Source organism: Tachypleus tridentatus, chromosome 13 (genome assembly GCF_004210375.1).
Source record: "Tachypleus tridentatus isolate NWPU-2018 chromosome 13, ASM421037v1, whole genome shotgun sequence".
Classification (NCBI taxonomy): Eukaryota; Metazoa; Arthropoda; class Merostomata; order Xiphosura; family Limulidae; genus Tachypleus; species Tachypleus tridentatus.
This window is the reverse complement of record NC_134837.1, coordinates 222402698-222424366: the sequence shown is the minus strand read 5'-3', so window position 1 is coordinate 222424366 and position 21669 is coordinate 222402698. Positions and strand designations below refer to the sequence as shown.

Genomic DNA, 21669 nt, shown 5'->3' with positions numbered 1-21669 from the left:
TGCTCATCTTGTTTGGTTTCTTGAATGAAACAACCTCCTCTGACCCACCCACTGTGGGTTCCAATGGCAGTGCTCCACCATGGGTCACTTGATTCGACTTGAAACGTCAATCAGAGAAACCTTACTCAAACAACAAGATCTTGTATCAATATTCTTTGACATTGAGAAGGCTTATAATACAACATGGAGGTATGCCATTTTGTGAGACCTCCATATATATTGGTTACATGGCCACTTGCCCATTTTTATTAAAAAATTTTAATGGATAGGAGATGAGTTCATGTAGATTCAACACTCTCCCATTCTTTTCTATAGGAAGTTGGAGTCCCTCAGGGCTGTTCTGAGTGTCACACTTTTCAGTATAAAAATTAATGCCTTCACTGAACAACTCCCTCTCATTGGGCTCCATGTCAATGACTTTCACATCTGATGTCAGTTGTCAAATATGAGGTATATTGAGCGGTAGCTACAGACTGCCCTCAATTGTTTACTGAAGTGGACCACAGCAAACGGCTTTAACTTCTCTCTATCTGAAACCATTTGCATGCACTCTTGCTGCCAATGGGGTATTCACCCTAATTCTGAACTCCGTATCAGTGAGGTTGTGCTGCCTGTTCTTGGAGCTTATCTTTGATGTAAGCTGACCTTATTCCACACATCAAGCAGCTACGGGTCAAATGTACAAGAGCACTAAACATCCTTCGTGTCTTCTCTTCCACCACTTGGGGAGCAGAACATGTTCTTATTTGATCGAAACTCGACTATGGATCACTGGTCTATAGCTCTGCCAGACCATCAGCCTTTAAGATGCTAGACCCTATTCATCATCAAGGACTTTGGGTCTGCACTGGGGCTTTCTGCACTTCCCCAGTTCAGAGCTTATACATAGAGTATCATGAACCTTCTTTGCACCTCTGCCATTTGCAACTGTCTTTACTGTATGCTTCAAAATATCATTCTTTACCAAAGCATCCCACATGGGGTTGTGTTTTCCTTCCTTGATGGGCAATGCTTTTTCAGACCAGATGGTCTACCAATGCTCCTTTTGGCCTTCGTATCCAGACACAGTTGGGTGAAGTGGGTCTGTCCTTAGATAACATTGCTGTATCCACTGGTCAGCCCATCCCACCATGGCTTTTTTACAGTCCCAAATTGTGACCTATCTTTAAGTCATCTGAGAAAAGTAGACACTCCCAATTGGAAATACTGTCAGCTATTTGCTGAACATCTTTTGAACTATCCTTCCATTCATATGTATACAGATGGTTCAAAATCAGGTGACTGTGTGGGCTCTGCCATGGTTTGGTGGTTGCACACACAATCCTCTCTACAGCTTCTGTATTCACTGCTGAACTGTATGCCATTTCTCTTGCCCTGGATCACATAGAAGCTAAGCAGTATTTAAACTGCACTATTTATACTGATTCGCTTAGTTCTCTACTTGGCCTGGAATCGCTTCATGTTAGTTCACATTGTTCTCGCTGATATTCAAAACCGACTGACCTATTTCTCTTTAACATTTACTTCCATCCAATTTTTCTGAATACTGGACTACATTGGTATTTGCAGGAACGAGCTCACTGACACTGCAGCTAAGTCTATCTGCTCTGGCTCTATTACCACTGTGCCTGTCCAATACATGGACTATGGTTCTGTATACAAGGCTCGGCTCTGTGTAAGCTGGCAGTCGACTTGGAGTGAGCAACGTGAAAACAAGCTTTTCCAAATAAAACCCTCTATTGGACTTTGACTGTCTTGCTTCCATAAGGATTGGAAAGTGGAAGTTGTTCTAACTAGACTACACATTAATCACAGTTTTGTAACTCATTGTTTTCTTTTATCTGGGACTGATACACCAGTGTGTAGTTTGTGTAACACTCAGATCACAATGAGCCACATTTTACCTTCTTGTCATCATTACAACTTTTAACGACAGCACCATTTTAAGCATGTTCTGTCCCACGGTTTGTTGATAACATTAGAAAGTGTTATTGGTGATTGTGACACTGTCCACCTTGGTAATGTTTTTAGTGTTTTAAAGGCCACTAATCTTTTTAATGCCATTTAAGATTTTAATTTATACATTACATCTTTTTAATGTGGCTACCTTTTAAAAATCACAGTTCATTTAGTTTGATTTTAAATTAGAAACTGGTGTAACATTAAATAACTTATAACCAGGACTGGAAAGGCCAACTTCAGGTGTCTAAAGCTGCTGTTTAAACTACCTGTTAGTCATCCTTGCGGGTTATTATTATAATTTTGCTATACATCTTTTCAAACCTTTTTGAAAATGGCCATAATGTCAAATAATTCAGAACCAGGACTGGATAGTTCAACTTCAGGTGACTGATGGTGGTTTTTGTACTTACCTGTTAGTCTTCTTGGCAAGTTATAATTATTACAGTTATGCTACAGAAAGTCCTTTACAATTTGAATTACTGTAGTTTTTCTCTTAACATTGTAGACTAGATGTAAATATTGGTTTTATGATATTTATGTTTTTTTTTAAACTTTATTTTGTTTTACCTTAATTCCCTTTTATGAATTTTACTAAATTTACTTTTAACTTTTTAACCAGATGTTTGGTGCAGATAGCCTAGCTGCTTTGTGCCATAAAACTCTAAATCAACCAAACAACCAATCTTGTCCATTGGAATGTGTTTTTTTTCAACACTCAGTCAGGTCCAACCTTCTCTTCAACTCTGTTCAAAAGAGCTGGCAGTTCTGCTTTCTCTACCTCATCCAGATCTATCTATTTTTATGGACTCTTTGCTTCTTGGCTGAGTAATGTAGGACTAGCAGGAAATTGCTTCAGATCAATAATGTATGACCAAATAATTTAGAGATTCTTGCTGTCCATCAGGCTTTAGATCATTTTCTTCATCTAGCAAGCGATCATTTGTTTATAATCCATACAGACAATTCTACACTGGTGGCATATATTAGTCACCAGGGAGGCACCTGTTTTGTTCCCTTTGTTGTTGAACATTGAACCTCTGTTTTTCGGACCACATTGCACAGTATTCATCAAATTCTGTCATATTCCAGATGTTTTGAACCTTATTACAGATCACCTTTCTTCCTTGGACAAAATTTCTCTGATGAAGTGGTCTCTAGATCTTTAAGTTTTTCAATAGTTATGCAACTGGATGGATTCTCCACATCTGGATGAATTTGCCACTATCGTTAGTAGCAAGTTACCTCTGTTTCATTCTTTGATACCTCATCCACTTGCTCTGAAACCAAATGCATTCAGTCAGAATTGGACACACATTTCTTTGTGTATTCTCCTATCTGACTCCTTTCCAGAATGATTTCTATCATCCACTTTATTATATGTCAAGCCCTTTTGATTTATCTTTGCTGGGCCAAGCCGTAGTTTCTGCAGCTTTTCTGTATACAATCTGCACCACCACTTCCTATCCCTAGAACTCTGTTCCTTCTATGGCAACCTTAGTCCAATGTAGTTCATCCCATCATTCCTACTCTTCATTTTTACACCTAGTTTTTATTTGATCCTTAGTTATCAAAACTCAATTTATTGTGGTGAGTAGCTTCATTTTTGGCATATTTTATTCGACACTCTTCCAAGGAGGTATATTGGTGTAAGTGAAATGTTTTCTGCAGTTAGTTTTTGATTCATGGGTTTTCACCTGCTTATCCCACTGTTCTTGTTACAGATTTCATCACTTGATTATTTAGTCAGGGTCTTTAGTCTCTTTGATCATGATTTATCAGATGTCTGATCCCACATTTTTTGTTTTTCCTGTAATTGTAAAGTTTCTGCCTCCCTTACCTTGTTACGTTTTTAACATTTTGGATGGGTTGACCTCTATGGCATATGTCCATTCTAGATTGGGGTGTCATTGTGGTACTTCACCTCCTAACTTTATTTTTGTTTCAATCTAAGCCATCTTGTTCCATGTTTCAATTATCCCTTAAGGCATATTTCTTCTTTGGTTGGTGATCATGGATGTATCCCCTGAATGAGAAATATACAATATCAATAATGACTCCATTCAACTGAGAGTAGGGTATTGTTCTACTGTTATAGCTAACAAATATTCACCAAAAAGATGCTCCACTCTGCATGGGCTTATCCAAGATGAGGATGTATTTTTGGAGTAGACTGTCATAATGATTGGGAACTGTCATCCTACCCCCCCAAGGAAGTTAGTTCTTGAATGCTGAGTTTTGAATTTGCAGATGAACCAATCACCATAAGTTCTCAAATGTGTTCAAGGGGTGCCTGATACCTCACTGATGTTGCCTTGGGTGACTTGCTGTGGTGCACATTTTAGTTGCTTTGCTTCTTTCTCTTGCTCTAACCCTTTAAGTCCTTTATGCCAAGGATATTAATTGGTTTGATTTGAGTTAGATATATTTGTATTTTGCTCTTCTAACATTTGCACTTTTCCCTGATCAGTGGTGTAATTTCTATCTGGTTGGCTGAACTTGAGGTTAAAATGTTATGATCCTTTTTCCTATTTCCACATAAACAGTGAGTCCCAGTAGTTGAGTTTTGGATGCAGTTGACTTGCTGTGTACGGTTCATCTCATATGAGCCACACTACATCTTGGGGCACATCCCTCATTTCATTCACATTCTGTTCATCAGAGACCTACAAATTATAATATCTTGTGGTTAGGATCACTGTCTAACCATTTTCTCTGCTATTGGCATGTGCTTCTCTCAATTTTCTGCCTGCCACACCTTTTCTACATTTGGATAAAAGAGTATACCTGGTACATATGTGGTGCAGTCTCCTAAATATAATGCCCTCTTATTAGAGGGTTCTCTCAGGAGGGTGTCTTTCAGATGCTTTTGAGTGATGCTTCTACTTTGTTCCTTGTAGCAGTTTCTCCAACTGTTCATTGTGGGATTCTCACCTTTTCTCTCAACCATCAACCAGTGCTTAGGCTTTTGTTTAAACTCAAAGTTACAATTTGGTGAAATAGCATACAGTCATAAGTTACGTGTGTGTGGGGTGTATCTGTGGGTGAAGGTTTGTGGCAAGATTCAGTTAAACAATGTGAACTGAGGGGTACATGTGAGTGAAAGGCTTGTGGTGCATGAAAACTAACTAATAAAGGGCAGCACTGAAGAATATTAGCTATGCATGTGAGAAGTAGGTATCTTTTGGAAATATAATTTCAGTGTAGGAAAATTATAACTTTTCAAATTTTGATATTTTCTATCATCAGAATAATATTTAGAAAATGGGTATCTATCTCCACATTGCATATGAATAGAAAGAGAAATGTATGGGTAGATGTGAGGGTCTGCTAGGAGCAACTTTTATTGGTGCTTGTTAATTTCCATACATGTTGGTAAAATTTAATAAATAACTACTTTCTACTGCAAAATCTTTAAACCATAATTTTTGACAGCCAACTTTGAAAGTATTGTTTGCATTTTCATGCTAATAAAACTTGTTACATTTTTATATTTCAAAGAATATGCACATAGAATAAGTATGTTTGAACATGCTTTTATTTAATTGTTGAATAGATTTGCTGTGTAATTTTCCAAAATTTTTTTTACAAGTACAATGTGAAGATTTTAAGAATTCTGCAAATAACTGCAAAAAAAGATGAATGATTAACAAACTTTTAAACTGTGTTAAGTACATTTATTGTGTTATAACCCAACAGTTTCAAAACTTTATTTACATGATTTATATGAAAGTAAAAATAGCTAAAAGGAAACATTTTAAAATTTTGTAAATAAAATTAAGTAATTATAAGCATGTTTTAAAGAAATTATAAAGACTATGCAGTTATAAATTAGAAATATTAAATTTACACTTTAGTACACAAGTATCCAGAGAGTTGTCATATTCTACCAGGTGGTTACTTTTTCTTGACTCAGAAGTTCAAAATTAGTGACCAGTGGCAGATAGCTTTAGTAATTTGGTAATAGCAAAGGCAAGAATCTGAAATTTAGTGGCAGTGGGAATCATTACCAAACCATCAAGTCATAAAGCACCTACCAATTATGTAGTTTTGTACTTAACAACAAATAAATGCATTTTTTTTATTTGATTGTTGAAATAATGTTGAAAGGTAATAATTTAAAACACTAATTTCAATTAGCTGATTATTTTCATCACATTAATTGGTGAATCACAATTTTGATTAATGTATTAGTGTATGAGGTACTAATTGATGTAATTTCTGTTCATTGGTAATCAGTTAAATGGCTCAGCTATAACATGAATTGGTAGTGATGATAATTTCATTGGGTTATGACTGCCTTCCTTAAAGAGGTTTCACATAATAGCAATGCATATATGTGTATATATAGAGAGAGCTTACAAACTTATTGATTACATTAATTGTTAATAATTGATTAAATCAGCACTGTAAAACTTATTGGTCCAGTTTTCTGTTGTCATAATGGGTATTGTCTGTGATAATAGCACTCAAGTGCATTGGGGATATCCCATCTCTCAGACAAAATTCAAACGCCAATGCCAATCTAGTTAACCATTGTGGAAAATTGTTAAAAATCAGATAAGGGTATGAAGCTATGTGCTTATACCCATAACATCTCAGCTTCTGCCACCTTTCACTGTCTATAGCCAGAAGTAAATCCATAATAAAATGCCAATTTTTTTGTTGAATTGAGTGAGCTGAGGCCCACTTTATATAGTTGCTGTTATTACCAGGTTTGTGGAAGATTTGTATGTTAAGACTGTTGGAGTGTTTTACTATTGTTTTGTTCATGTAATTGAAAACCTGGTTTTCATTCTCTTCTTCATGAGTGTATTTTGTTATAGTGAGTATTATTTATTTGTTGCAGAAATTAGTGTTGATAGTTGTTGTCTTCAAATCCATATATATACATTTGTAAATAGTTTGAAGTGAATGGTAACAGATAGTTTTTTTCTTTCCAGTCAGTGGGCATTTTCCGGAAAGCATTTGTTGATAAAAGTCAAACAAGGAATTTTTCTATCCACCATCCACCAGAAGTAAAAAAATAGTTTTATTATTGTTAGTATTATGCTGAAAACTACATATTTTGAAAACATCAAATGTTTGTAATTTTGTAAACACTGAAAACATAATGTAACATTTTGTTTTATACAGAAGACATTGGTTAGTGTACATTTTGAATAAATTTATTTTGTGTTCACTTAAAAATATGGTACTACTGACTTATGATGTTTTTATTACTTTATTTTCATGTTTGGTATGTTAAGGCTGGGCACTATGAGAAATCATGTGGACTTAAGGAACAAAAATAAAGATCATTTCTTGTAGGTATTGTGTGAAAACCTTTTTACCCATGCTTAAACTACTTCATTGTATTTTGAAACATTTGCTGAGGTGGATGACTGTTATACCATACATTACTTATATTTGTTGATGAATTGACTTTATTATTACAAGCATTACTTTATGCTTACTGCAAACACAGTTTTTGAAGTTTTAAATATTCTTTTTTGTTTTAATTTTATTTAAAAAAAAAATTATATTTTTGTGGAATTTCTTTGTTTTGTTTATTCTTTTACTTCAGTATACACAGATATAACCTAATTTCATAATATGCTGTACTAATGCATTTTAAATCATAACTACATATATATTGATGTTTTGAAGTCACTTTTATTAATAACACTAAGGTTATGCAACTAGACATTAACAGCTGAAGTACAATTAAAAGAAAAAATCTTTGATCTTCTCACTGATTTGTAGTGGTTCCCTTATTAAATACAAAAGGGTCAGATTAAAAACATTGCTTGTGATAGCTGTAGCTGGTATATCAGTGGAGTTTGCTAATTCATTCATTTTAGGGTTTATTAATTGATAGTTGGAATACTGAAAATAATAAATACTCATTTCAATTAATTATTTTCATGAATCATAACACAAACTGATTAAGTTGAACAACCTTGAATTAATCAAAAATAATACTGAGAAATCATATTTGCAATATTTTGATTACTTAAGGTACATGAAATAATAGGAAACTACTTTTAATTGGTTGATTACTTTCATGACAGTATAATCATGATTTCCATCATTTGAACATTAACAATGCCCAAAAGTAATTAAGTTAATACCCAGTTCTAGCCACAGACACAAGTGAAAACATAAATTACACTTCTTTCTGCTTAATTTCCTCCTTATACTAATATTTGTTACAAGTAAGTGTCCATGTCTCACTAAGTGAATGATGTTAACACAACATGACTACAATCTTGCAACTTCAAAAGGTCAAACCAAAACATTATATACAGTCATGTGAAAATGTTAGGACACCCTATGAAAGCCTGTGTATTTTTGTAACATTTTGGATATATAGATATTTAATCTCAATTTTAACAATACTCTGAGATTATAGGAATATAACTAAACAATTAAAACTGAAGAAAAGACTTTTCAAGATCTTCTGTAAATGTAATTCTACACAACATGCATATTCTAACTGAGGAAAAAGTTAGGACACCCCTACATTTAATCCCACTTAAAATGGCTCAACTCACACACAGGTGTTTCACACCAGGTGCACATGATTAGAAGATCGTCACTCAGCATTTTTAATGAGGCTTGCCCTATTTAAACCTCAGACATTTAGTTTGGTGTGCTCCTGACAATTGAAGTGAGAGTGACCACCATGGTGAGAGTAAAGGAACTGTCTGAGGCCTTTAGAAAGAAAATTGTAGCAGCTTATGAGTCTGGTAAGGGATTTAAAAAGATCCCAAAAGATTTTGAAATCAGCCATTCCACTGTCTGGAAAATAGTCAACAAGTGGAGGGCTTTCAAAACAACTGCCAAAATGCCCAGGTCTGGTCATTCAAGCAAGTTCACCCCAAGAGCAGACTGCAAGATGCTAAAAGAGGTCTCCAAACACCCTAACATGTCATCACGGGACCTACAGCAGGCTCTGGCTACTGTTGATGTGAAAGTGCATGCCTCCACAATCAGAAAGAGACTGCACAAGTTTAACTTGCATGGGAGGTGTGCAAAGAGGAAACCTTTGCTCTCTAAGAGAAACATCAAGGCCAGACTGAAGTTTGCCAGAGAGAATGTAGACAAAGACCAGGACTTCTGGAATAATGTTCTTTGGACAGATGAGTTCAAAATTGAATTATTTGGACATCAGAACAGAGGACATGTTTGGTGTAAACCAAATACAGCATTCCAGGAAACGATCCTCATACCAACTGTGAAGCATGGAGGTGGAAGTGTCATGGTTTGGGGCTGCTTTGCTGCAGCAGGACGTGAACAGCTCACAATCGTAGAATCCTCCATGAATTTTACTGTGGATCAGAGGGTGCTTGAGGATCATGCGAGTCCATCTGTACAAAAATTAAAGATGAAGTGGAAGTGGACCCTGCAGCATGACAATGATCCAAAACATACCAGTAAATCCACAAAGGAATGGCTGAAAACTAAGAAATGGAGAGTCCTGGAATGGCCAAGTCAAAGCCCAGATGTTAATCCCATTAAGATGCTGTGGGGTGACTTGAAAGGGGCTGTACATGTAAGAAACCCCTCAAACATCTCAGCTGACAGAATTCTGCATTGAAGAGTGGGCCAAACTTTCTTCAGACTGATGTCAGAGACTGGTAGATGGCTGCAAGAAGCATCTAACTGCAGTTATTTCAGCCAAAGGGGGTAGGGTGTCCGAACTTTTTCCTCAGTTAGAATATGCATTTTTGTAGAATTACATTTAGAGAAGATCTTGAAAAGTCTTTTCTTCAGATTTAATTGTTTAGTTATATTCCTATAATCTCTCAGTATTGTTGAAATTGAGATTAAATATCTGTATATCCAAAAATGTTACAAAAATACACAGGCTTTCATAGGGAGCCCTAACTTTTTAACATGACTGTATGGGCTTTCTAATGTGGTTAAAACAGAATGCCAATTCTACAGCCTTTTCATGAAGTTTATTTTCCCCCTTCAATTTTGCATACAATATGATAGCATTAATATCACTTAATACTTGGAATGAAGTAGGAATTTCTATTCCATTTTGTTCAACTTCTGAATTTCTCACACTGTTGACTGTTCCATATGACCTTGGAACTGGTAGTAGAAGATATGCTAGTTGTGAACTTAATCCTAAATGATGTCTTACCCACCTAGCATGTGCACTGGCCCGTTGGAAAGCGATGAGGTTCGAAAGTGTGGGATATCTATGAAAAGTATCCCAGGCCCATTTTTGAGCCTTCCATGCCATGTGGCAGGCTGGATTCGACTATGGACAAGGATATCATGGAAAATTTGTCAAGGTTTTAAGAATACATAAAGCAGCTGCTTGTATAATACAGTCAGTTACTGCTGCCATACAATCGTCTATTGATGGCTTACAGACAATGGCAGGATCAAGTTCTGTGAGAGTAGTGAAAGAGGGCCAGTTTGCATGATCCAGCCTCCACCAGGGCATATGGGTCTGGTGGCATCAACCACAGCCAGTCTCTCTGAAAATTATAGGAAAGTGATCACTGCCTCATGGGTCACTGTCAACCCTCCATGAAAAATGGAAGAATTGTGAAGTGAAGCAAACTGAAAGATCAATAGCAGCAAAGGACTGACTAGGTGCATGAAATTAAGTAGAAGAACCATTATTGAAATGAGAAAGGTTGTGATGAAAGAGAATATGCTCCACAGAGCAACCCATCCTATCAATATCAGCACTTCCCCAGGGAGGATGATGCCCATTAAAGTCCCCTAGGATTAAACAAGTAAAAATAACCACCTTGGTACAATGGAACTGTCGAGGTTTATGTTCCTTTATGTTCTGATCTGGATGAAATCAAAACACTGGGAGAGGGCTACTGTTCAATGAGAGCATCAAGGTCTGATTGATCATATGTCTCTCCAGGTAACAGGTAGAGAGAAAAAACAGTGATGGTATGACCCAAGGAAGCATGAATGGCTCCGGCCTCCAAGGGTGTGTCGAGTGGAAATGACAAGGTGGGCATCCATCACACAGCCTGTCACGTCTGTACAAAGAAAACCTCTGGAAGGTGACTGTATCGACAGGTTTCAGAAAGTTCTGTTGACAGTACTCCACTGTAGACCACCTGATTCAACTTGAAACATCAATCAGAGAAGCCTTACTCAAACAACAACAACATCATGTATAAATATTCTTTGACATTGAGAAGGCTTATCATACAACATGGAGGTATGGCATTTTGTGAGGCTTCCATATACACTGCTGGCCAAAATCGTAAGGCAAATAAACATAAAGAAAAAATATGCATTTTGCATTGTTAGACTCAACTACTTATTTGAGTAGAGCTTCAAAAGATGAAAATAAGAAGAGAGAAAATAAAAATAAACTTTTTTAGCATTTAATAGGGAAGATATGAACACTATGAAATTAGCCTAAATACTACTGAAGAGAATAATTGACCTACCATAGAAAATATAAGATGATATTGCACCGACCTTTCGAGTACTTCTGCCAAGCTTTCTAGACACAATTGTCTTGTGTCTGTCAGCCCTATAACTAGGATATTAACAGTTTACATTTTTTCCATCTATAGAAATTCTCATTGTTGACTCCTATGGTTTCTCACCCTAACCAAATACCATGTTTGTAAGATCCTTGGAGATACTGATTGTACTGAGATTTTCCATTTGCAAATTCTGTGTATATTGAATATAGTGGTACCTCAGTTCTCGAACTTAATCCGTTCCAGAGGGCTGTTCGCAAACTGAATCAATTTTTTCCCATACGAAATACTGTAAATTAAATTAATCCATTACAGACCTCCAAAAAGTATGCATTATGAAGCATTTTAAGTAAAAATATTGCTTATTTATACCTGTATAATAATACTTACATTCATAAAGTCAACCACAAAAACTATAAACACAATAAAAAACAATAAATGAAAATTTAACTGCACTTCACCTGTGCTGAGGAGAGTTGATGGCATAAGTGAAAGGTGGTGAGAAACATTGAGAGTAGGAGGGTTATTATTGTTTGGAAGGGGAGTCACCTTCCATAAAAATGTCAGGTAACTCTCCTTCTGGGGTTCTTTCTCTTTTCTGTCTCTTTGCACTGCTACAACCTACTTGAGACTCACTGGTCCTATTTCTCACAAAAACTTGTCTAATGAGGTTTGTTTCTGCCTCCATTTTAAAATGTTTCTGAAGTAAGACATGACATTGTCATTGAAAAGGTTTATGCTGCAGTTTGCTACAGCTTTGTCAGGGTGAAATATTCCCACAATACTTTGTAACTCTCCCCATTTTCCACACATTTCCTTGATTAGTGAACTAGGAACATCCTCCCTTCCCTCCTCCTCATCTGAAGACACTTCCTCAGTTGCTTTCTGTTGCTGCTCCTTCTGAAGGTCTTGGAGTTCTTCCATGGTGAGCTCAGTGTTGTGGTCTTCCACCAACTCCCTCCACATCATCACCACTCACATCCAAGCCAATACACTTCCCTAGTGAGACAATATTCTAGACAACGGGCTCAGCCTCAAAGCCTTCAAAGTTTCTATTTGCTACTGAGTCTGGCCATAATTTCTTCCAGGCTGAGTTTGTGGTCCTCAAAGACACTTCCCTCCAGGCTTTGTCTATGATCCTTAAGCAATGGAGGATATAAAAGTGATTTTTCCAGAACTCTCTGAGGGTTAACTCTGTGTCAGAGGTCACTTAAAAGCACCTTTGAAACAGTGCCTTGGTGTAGTTTCTTAAAGTTCAACATGACCTGCTGGTCTATGGGTTGAATGAGAGGAGTCGTGTTAAGGGGCAAGAGCTTCACCATAATGATCTGTACTCCTCCACCAACCTGTCCTCCAAGCCTGGTGGGTGAACAGGTGCATTGTCCACCACAAGAATGGCTTTGAGTAGCAACTGTTTTTCTGCGAGATAATTCTTTACACTTGGGGCAAACACTTCATGGACCCACTCCATAAAAAATTGCCTGGTTACCCATGCTTTACTTTTAGCCCTCCACATGACATTCAGTTTACTTTTCAGGACATAATTTTTCTTAAAACCCTTGGGTTCTCAGAATGGTACACAAGCAAAGGCTTAAATTTTAAGTCCCCACTTGTATTACTACATAACAATAGAGTTAGCTTGTCCTTCATTGGCTTGTGTCCTAGCAGTTGTCTCCTCCTTGGTGATGTAGGTCCTCTTTGGCATTTTCTTCCAAAAGAGGCCTGTTTCATCACAGTTGAACACTTGTTGGGGAATAAAACCCTCAGCTTCTACATAGTCCTTAAATTTCCTAACAAATTTATCAGCAGTGTCTTCGTTAGAACTAGCACCCTCCCCATGTCTCACCACACTATGTATGCCACTTCTCTTCCTAAATTTTTCAAATCACCCCTACTAGCCTTAAAGGCATCACTTGTATCAGCACGCATTCCAAGGGTGTTTTTCAGGTCAGCATGCAACTGCTTTGCTTTCTCACAAATGATGATCTCAGAAATGCTATCACCAGCTAACTGTTTTTCGTTTACCCAAATCAACAACAGTTCTTCTACCTCTTCTATTGTTTGTGATCTTTGTTTTGTAAGCACTGTCACTCCTTTTAGAACATCAGCTCTTTTGATGACCTCTTTATTTTTCAGTATGGTGCAGACTGTAGACTTCATCACACCAAACTGTGTAGCAAGGTCAGACACGAGAACATCACTCTCATACTTTGCTATGAGATCTTTTTTCACCTCTATTTTGGTTCTAACAACTTTTCTTTTTGGTTTGCTGATTTCGTTTTCCTTCTTTGACCCCATTGTGGCTTATTTAATCAGAATATTTAGAAAAAAAAAACAAAAGAAAAAACGAGAACGTTCACAGCAGATTTTAGCGGGGATGTGGACTGAGCGACAGGTGTGGATAAAATGTTTTGGGCAAGCTTGGTGTGGACCGAAAATGGTTGAAGGGTCATTCAGGTCATCAGTTGGGTTATTTTGGGGGTTTGGGCCACAACAGCTTGGTTCAGGAACAGAGTTTATGTTCAACAACCGAGACATTTTTTTCTCAAACAATATCTTCGAAAACCGAATTGTTCGAGAAGGGAGTCATTTGAGAACCGAAGTATCACTGTATATATTTTAAGGCATTTTAAATCAGTTTCAGCAAATCCTTTTTAGGATTCTGTATTTGGAACAGAGCTGCATGATAACTTTTGCTATGTATATTGCTACTAGTTTTCCAGACTACTTGTTGATACAGGTTTTTCTAATTTCAAAAAAACTGATATCAAACTACAAATTAGTGTACCAATACTGCTTAATTAAGGCTGCTTCTTACTCATGCCTACAATACCATTAGCAATAAAAAAGATGGATCAGTATAATACAAACTAGGATGAACATTTAAAGAAAAGATTGTCACTACATTCATGTATTAATTCCAAATTCTTTTCATTGCAACTTATTGGTTATTTAGGCTTAACAAACAATACAAACACACCTTTAAACATGCTCAGAGTGTTCATTTAATCTTTCACATTTATTACCAATGAGATAAAGTTATTGAACACAAAATATAATCTTAGTATCAGAAATTTTGTTGGCACATTATTCCATTTTGATGTTTACATAAGTAGTATGAATGAACTGATGGATTCAGTGTTGCATTTATATATTTTATTTTTCATTCACTGTTTAATGTACACTAAACACTCACATAAATTATCGTCATTTTCATATTAATAGAAAACAACTGGTTGATTACAGGCTATTAACATTATATTTTCACACGCCGAACCTTGTACATTTCAACATTCAATGGTGACAAAACTATCACCATTTGAGAAAAATCTTGTTTCTTGGAAAGTAAAAAGTAAAATTTCCAAACAAAAAGCATTAACTGTTGAAAAACACAGAATCTGATGCTAACAATACAAGTAAAGTTGGGTAACTGATGTGCAAACTGTTACCCTCACCCTATTATTTTAACCCTATTTTGGTTATGTTGTTACAGGGGCAAAATTACCATACGGTTTGAAACCTTTTATCTCATAAAACATTCATAATTTTAAATATTCTTTTAATCTGTTTTAAAAAAAAATCAAACAACTAATCCTAATTTTTAATTTCATACCATCATTTATAATTGTTAGTGGGACAGTAAAAATATTTAAACTCTGTACAAGTTTGTTGCTTAGGTTTAGTTTTTAAGTAGGTAGTGTTAAAAATGATAAAATTCAACTTTCCACACATTTGTGTATCTGAAGCTAATCAGTTTATAAATATGTGATTGTTTTTCATTCTTGCAATATATTTCTTGTACATTTCCCTCTCTTCCTCAATTGAGTTGTGGATTAGTAATGGTTTTATATTCAGTTGTTATAGTCTTGTGTTTTTTGTAATTCTCAAAGTTATTTCTTGGAAGATTTAAAATATAAAACTGCACAACACTAAAATGTCTCTTTCATTAAGATGGAATCATTTGTAAAGATGATCTTGTGTAAATTAAGTATTCCATATTGTTTTTTGTGAAGCTGTACATTGCCCTGTTTCAGTAATCTTTTTTCTTTTTCTCTCAAAGGTAACATAAATTTGACTACTAACAGGAAATAACAAAAACAAATCCTATATCTAAAATATAAACCACAAAGATGTATAAATTAAAGAACACATTTATATATATGATACAATATTACATGCATATACTACTGTATTTGATAGTTTTATTTTTGCAAGATCCAATTTTACACAATCACAAGATGGGTATATAATTATCAATCTTTGCCCTGTGACGCTGGGCCACACATTCTGCAATCCAAACAATGTTTCGGCATTCTTGTTCCTTCAACTTCACATATGCATAAAACACACCGAAGTGGAACTGCTGGAGAAAAGCATTCACGTTCAACTTCACCTGAAAAATTAACATCAAAAGAACCAAGTGTTCCGAGATCTGGCTATTTATCTAAAAGACCCATTTTCCCCTTCTTGCAGATATAGCTATATTACCTTCGTAAAGTTAGTACTAAAATAACAGATTATGAATCTTAACACAACCACAGCTCCTCCCTCTTTACTAATCTAGCATAAAGTTTTACTTACAAGAAACATAAGGTATACATTTCCAAAACAACTATATTTTAAAATTGGAGTGTAGGTTTGGTTCTTAACAATTTCTACAGTTAGTGTGGTAAACATCTACTTGTATTATGCATTATTTTTTCATTCTCTTTAATGTTGATCATTGACAATCAAATTTGTATAAATGCTATTATGACACAAGTTATGTCAGTATTATAAATTTAAGTAGATTTTAATGAAACTACTATACTAGTGATTATAAACAATCATCAAATCTACACAATGTCACTACTTTGTTCATACCCTAGTAATCCAACATTATCTTTGAAAATAATCTAAGAAACATAAATTATTGTGAAAAACAAAATTTTCTATTTAAAGAGTGGGTAGAAGTTATGTCATGTAAAACAAATATCTATAGGTTTCAGATTTCCGATTGGCACTCTCCAGCTTCAATTCTCATCATTTTTTGTTTTTTACATAAAAGATTTAGTGTAAGATGGAAACAATTTGGGATTTCTGTTGTCAGATTTATTTACAAACAGCAGAAGCAATCACAGAAAAGTCAAGCTCATGAAACGTGTGAGTTTTCATAACACAATATAACAAGATGTAGCATGTATATGTTACTGTATGTAGAATTACACTCAATATCTAACATTCTTAACTCTTCCCACAAAGGCTCGGTTAAATCAACTGAGTTCATTACCATTTCCATACTGCAAGTGCATTTTCATAAAAGTTGACAGACTTTCAATAAACATTACAAGACTTTTGCACACAAAATATTAAATTTTTAGTTAAATATTTTTACCAAGATTTGTCTGTTTACTAGTCCAAGTGCAGTGATTTTCATTTTTATAATCTGAAAAATTTCATATTTCATTTGCATGATCTATAAAAGCTCTTAAGTAATTATAAAACATTATTTTTCAGTAAAACATTATATTTTACCTGGCATTTTCTCTACACAGTCTCTAAATATAAGGTTAGTCAATTTGACTGACCCTGTAACCACAAAAGAAAATCTAAATCACCCTTTTTCTCTTTCTAGAATAATTCCAGATTTAAATGTGAAATATTTGTTTATTCTAAATAGCTTTAAACTTGTAACAACGTACATCTTTTTATGCTTAAATTTTGTTTTATTGCCATTTAAATCATGTCTATGCTTAATATTTTCATAAATCAAAAGTGTATTTCCAGTAATATTTGCCTCCTCTCACATTACAGCTATTATTAAATTGTCAAGGTTTCTTCCTTCTCTATCTAAGAACTGGTCTGATTTTTTTCTTGCTTGCTTGAAGATTTTATACCTCACATTACTGCCCTTGGTAATATTTTTCTTCTGACACTATCTACTTATTTCAATGCACCCTCTATCCTGGTACAGTATATAAGCACCTTATTCTAATAATGTTATCACCTTTTTGAGATTGACGTAATCTGCAGTCTCTAATTCCAGCTCCTAGTGTGGGAGAATGTAATTAGAAGGCAAGTATTATTGGAGATACATATTTGATTTAACAAACATTAACTTCCAAAAAATACTTGCCTCCTCTCTCACTACCACTAGAATTTCATATTAAAAAGGTGAAGAAGCCAGTGAGGGCATTATTCATACAGAAACCAACTACACAGATCATGGGTGTATCAACAGAAGACACTTAACAGGGAAACCACACTACATCCAGAACAGATGTGCTCTTCACCAGGAACACATGTCCTGCAGGTGAAATTTTACATCATTTAGCATTATTACTGGCCAGCATACAACCAGATAGCTGAGGTTCAATTGCCATAGGTTTGAATTATAAGGCCATAGTCCCTAATATCCCACATTGATGGTTAGGGCAACTGGACTGCAATACACACACACGAGTGGTTCTCACCACAGTGTGATGTGTTCTGAACCACCAGAATTATGAGAAGAAGATAAGTAACACTAAAGTAGAAAAACTTTCCTGTCAACCTTAAGAAGTTTGAAAAGCAATATCTTAGGGTTGGAGTAACAATATCTTGTATGCCTTACTCAACCTCAGGAAACAGAACACATCCTTACTTCCCAACCATGTGAATAAGATCAATTCCATTTGTCTCTGAAATTATGGGGAAGACTGGGAACAAATTGTGCTCAACTGAGGACTCAGAATAAGACCACTCTGCATTCAGAATTATGATGAGGCAATGGACCCACTTCCATGAACAATTTACTGACCCAGTATTGATCAAAACCATGGACCATGTTCAACCCAACCAGACAGCTAAGTATCAAATCTGCACTGGCATTAGAGTAAGCTCTTGTGTAGGCTGGTGCCTCTGCTGCTGAAAACTAGAAAAAGACATGCAAGGGCCCAAGTAAAAGTGCTCCCAACTTCATCCTCTCGTCAAGAATGGAGGAAATCCACCATAACACTGGAAGAAAAGCTTATGTTTACTATCCTAGTGACTGAAAACTATGTGTGGTAAGAACTCCCTGGCTCTACTATACTAATCTTGGGGTTAATGTACACTGTGGAGCCCCGAGGAACAGTACAACAGGCAAACAAAGTTTCCTAATCTTAAAAGCAAACCAACCCTGATTTATTGATTTGGAGATACATGTCCATAAGTAATAGTCCAGCACAGTACAGTAATACCATCCTGTTAGCCTTTAGGTAGTGTCATGAAACACCTCATTTCTACAGAGCCTTTTGCAACATAGATAAAGTATATTGGATTAGTGGTTGCTAGTGCAGAATTGATTTGATAAAAGCATATCTACCTAGTGAACACTCATCATAGAATGATTTTGTGAAAACGAGGTAAGGAAGCCTGAAAGGTTAAATAGAAAAGTGTAGCTGTGAAAATACTCAACCCTCTGTATAATCTAGCAGAAGTGGTTAAGTTAATTACAGGGGGTAGTCAAAAATCATCAGGAAGATGCTGTCAGATCATGCAAATAATGTGAGATAAAAGTGTTGTGGGAGATCCACATAACAGCCTATCATGTCTTCCAGTGGGCAATTTGATCTGGCTGCTAAGGGCATAGAAATGTGATGAATCTGATTAGATACAACTTGCAGAAGATTCCTCAACTTCAAAGACAGCCCAGAATCAGTGATATAGATCAATTTCATACCCACCTTATCATTGTAACCAGAGATAAATCCTGGGAAAAAGAATAATTCCAATGAATAAAATATCACTGTCTAACATCTCTAAAGGCATTAGTAAGGTGGACAAAAACTTCAAGACCTTCATTCAACATAAACAATTGAAATCTAATCAGTTATAGAAGTGAGAAACAATGATGAGATGAATTGGTGAACAGGATTTAACCCCATTTCTGGCTGACAGTGTCTTAAGGAAGAAAAACCAGTCTGATAATGTAGGTGGAATGATAAAGCTTCCTGTGCAGAAACAGCACAAACCACTCTGATTCATGATGTTTGTAGGTCAGCAGCAACAAACGATAAAACTTCAGAGAAAGCGGATACATGGCACATAAAGCTAAGGTCATAAATGGGTGTTGAGAAAGAGTATGTAACGTAACCATAATCCACCAGTTAGGTAACTGGAATATTCATTTTGGACAAAAGACCTAAAGTGGCTTGAGAAAGTAGGAGAGTACTGAGGACTCAAATAATTTTTGTTTTGGAGTATCAAATGGTAGCTGATTAGGCCACTTTATTAAGGTGAATGTGAAAAGTACAAACCTCTTGCCAAAAAGCCAGGTTAAAAGATTATGGTAAGAACTTCTGAATGAAGAGGGTTCAACCACTACCAGTATATGTGCCATTTCATTAGTTAAAGTCCATCTTGGGATTACACAAAGACTGAGACAGATACATGGCTACTTTAGAAAGTAAACCTCAAGACCATGTGAAAGACTGCCTAACCTCTATGCCTGCATAGCTGGGTTTACATTATCAGATCATGGCTACCTCCACAAACATTGTTTGGTTCTTGAATTTTGCACAAAGCTACAGAAGGGCTATCTGTACTAGCCATCCCTACTTTAGCAGTGTAAGACTAGAGTGAAGGCAGCTATTCATCAGCACCCACTGCCAACTCTTGGGCTACTCTTTTATCAATGATTCACTAGTGGAATTGACCAGAACATTATAACGCCTCCATGGCTAAAAGGGTGAGCATGTTTGGTGTGATGGGGATTTGAACCCACAACTCTCAGATTACAAGTTGAATACCTTAACCACCTGGCCATGCCATACCTCCACAGAGATGACCAAAGAGGAAGTTGAAAAGGTGGTCACTTGTGAAAGTACCACAGAAACATAAACCAGGGTTTATCTGCCAATCTGATGCTATAAGCAGGACCTCACAATGGGTTGAAATGAATCACAGCTAGCACTGTGGGTAAAATACAGAGAGAAGGCCTAGAGTTGTAACTATTACCAGTCCTGATTGAATGCATCTACTGTCAAAACCAGAGGGTGAGGTACTGGAGACAAGATTGCAAGTAGTGGGGTGTTCCAGTGAGTGACCAATCCACCAATCAGTGTTTCAAAGTGACAGCCAATCTAAAATAAAAACCTCACAATGCAGCATCTATTCTGCTGGGAGAATCTGTTTGGGTAGATGCAACTAACCTTCTGCCAAAGTCATCACCAGTGGAACATAGCAAGTTACTAAGCTGATATGATAGGAGGTCCAAGCTTTGGAAATAAAGAGCCATGGATTAAATGCCTCCTTGATAGGAAATGCACATTATAATAGTCTTAGGGTTAATAAGCCAAGACCAAGAAACATCACCTTTTGAAGAGCAAGAATGTCTAAATCATTGTGTAAGGAAGCCTCATCATCTGTATACAGCCCTTAAAACTTCCGATTATTAAAATATGCATCCATCCCAGAAATGAGGCACTTGGGAAGAGATGGATCTCTGGATGTATTGGCAGCAGAGGATCCCATATATTAGTATTGTTCCATCTAACCACCCCTTGTGATTGAAAAAATTATCTTAAATAAGGAAACTGAGGAATCCAGTGAATCACCATTTATGATCTAATGGTTACAGAAAAAACACTTAAGAAATATCTTGTGTGCTTGTCCCAAAGCCATGAGAGATTTGAGTGATGTCCACATTCCCAAAAGAAAAAGAACCTTCCATGCAGTGAGAAAAGGATAGGTGAGTGAGAGTCAGACTTGATGTTTCATAGCATATAGCTAGATGGGAGTCAGCTGAGGCTGATCAAGATATGTGATGAAAAAATAATGAAATTGATGACATTGTGTTGAAGCATGAACAGATGTCTCAGCTCTGATAATGAAAGCTATCTTAGTTGTTTTTGAAAGTATAATCCCAGTGTGATGTTTTGACAATTGACAAAATGGTGTCAGCAATAACCACTCAATGGAATGATGTGTTAACAGACGTAGGAAATAGAGGTGACAACAAAACATCATGTGATTCAGCAAAATTCATATGCGACCCTTGTGCACAAAAACAACTATAGTGACAATACATCCTTCACTACGGCAATGTGCACATAAGACTCGAAGATAACAAACTTGGACATCCACAATCCTAGTACAAAATGCCAACCGGGAATTGATATAGATGACAAAGATTGATGACTGGACATCAGTCTGTTTTCATGGACCCAACAAACAAACAGAAATAAAATCCTGGAAGAACTGACATGACTATCTATCTCTCTATATCTACCTCCAATAGATAGTC

At 36.0% G+C, this 21669-nt stretch overlaps 1 protein-coding gene and 1 long non-coding RNA gene across 9 annotated transcripts in view; one reads left to right on the top strand and one right to left on the bottom strand.

Annotated features, from left to right (window-relative positions):
- LOC143237043 (uncharacterized) overlaps positions 1-21669 on the top strand; it is a 35262-nt gene that overhangs the window by 9805 nt on the left and 3788 nt on the right. For 7 of the 8 annotated variants that reach the window (XR_013019844.1, XR_013019842.1, XR_013019843.1 and 4 more), the window contains one exon: positions 6903-7149. This is a non-coding gene — a long non-coding RNA (uncharacterized LOC143237043). Of the gene's footprint in view, positions 1-6902; positions 7266-21669 lie in introns of those variants that run through there. The other variant, XR_013019849.1, reaches the window with a different exon arrangement.
- Positions 14565-21669, bottom strand: part of LOC143237041 (V-type proton ATPase subunit d-like) — a 28885-nt gene continuing 21780 nt past the window's right edge. The window contains 1 exon segment of the mRNA XM_076475877.1: positions 14565-15816. Within this exon segment, the coding sequence (XP_076331992.1) occupies positions 15655-15816 (162 nt within the window). The 3' untranslated portion in view covers positions 14565-15654.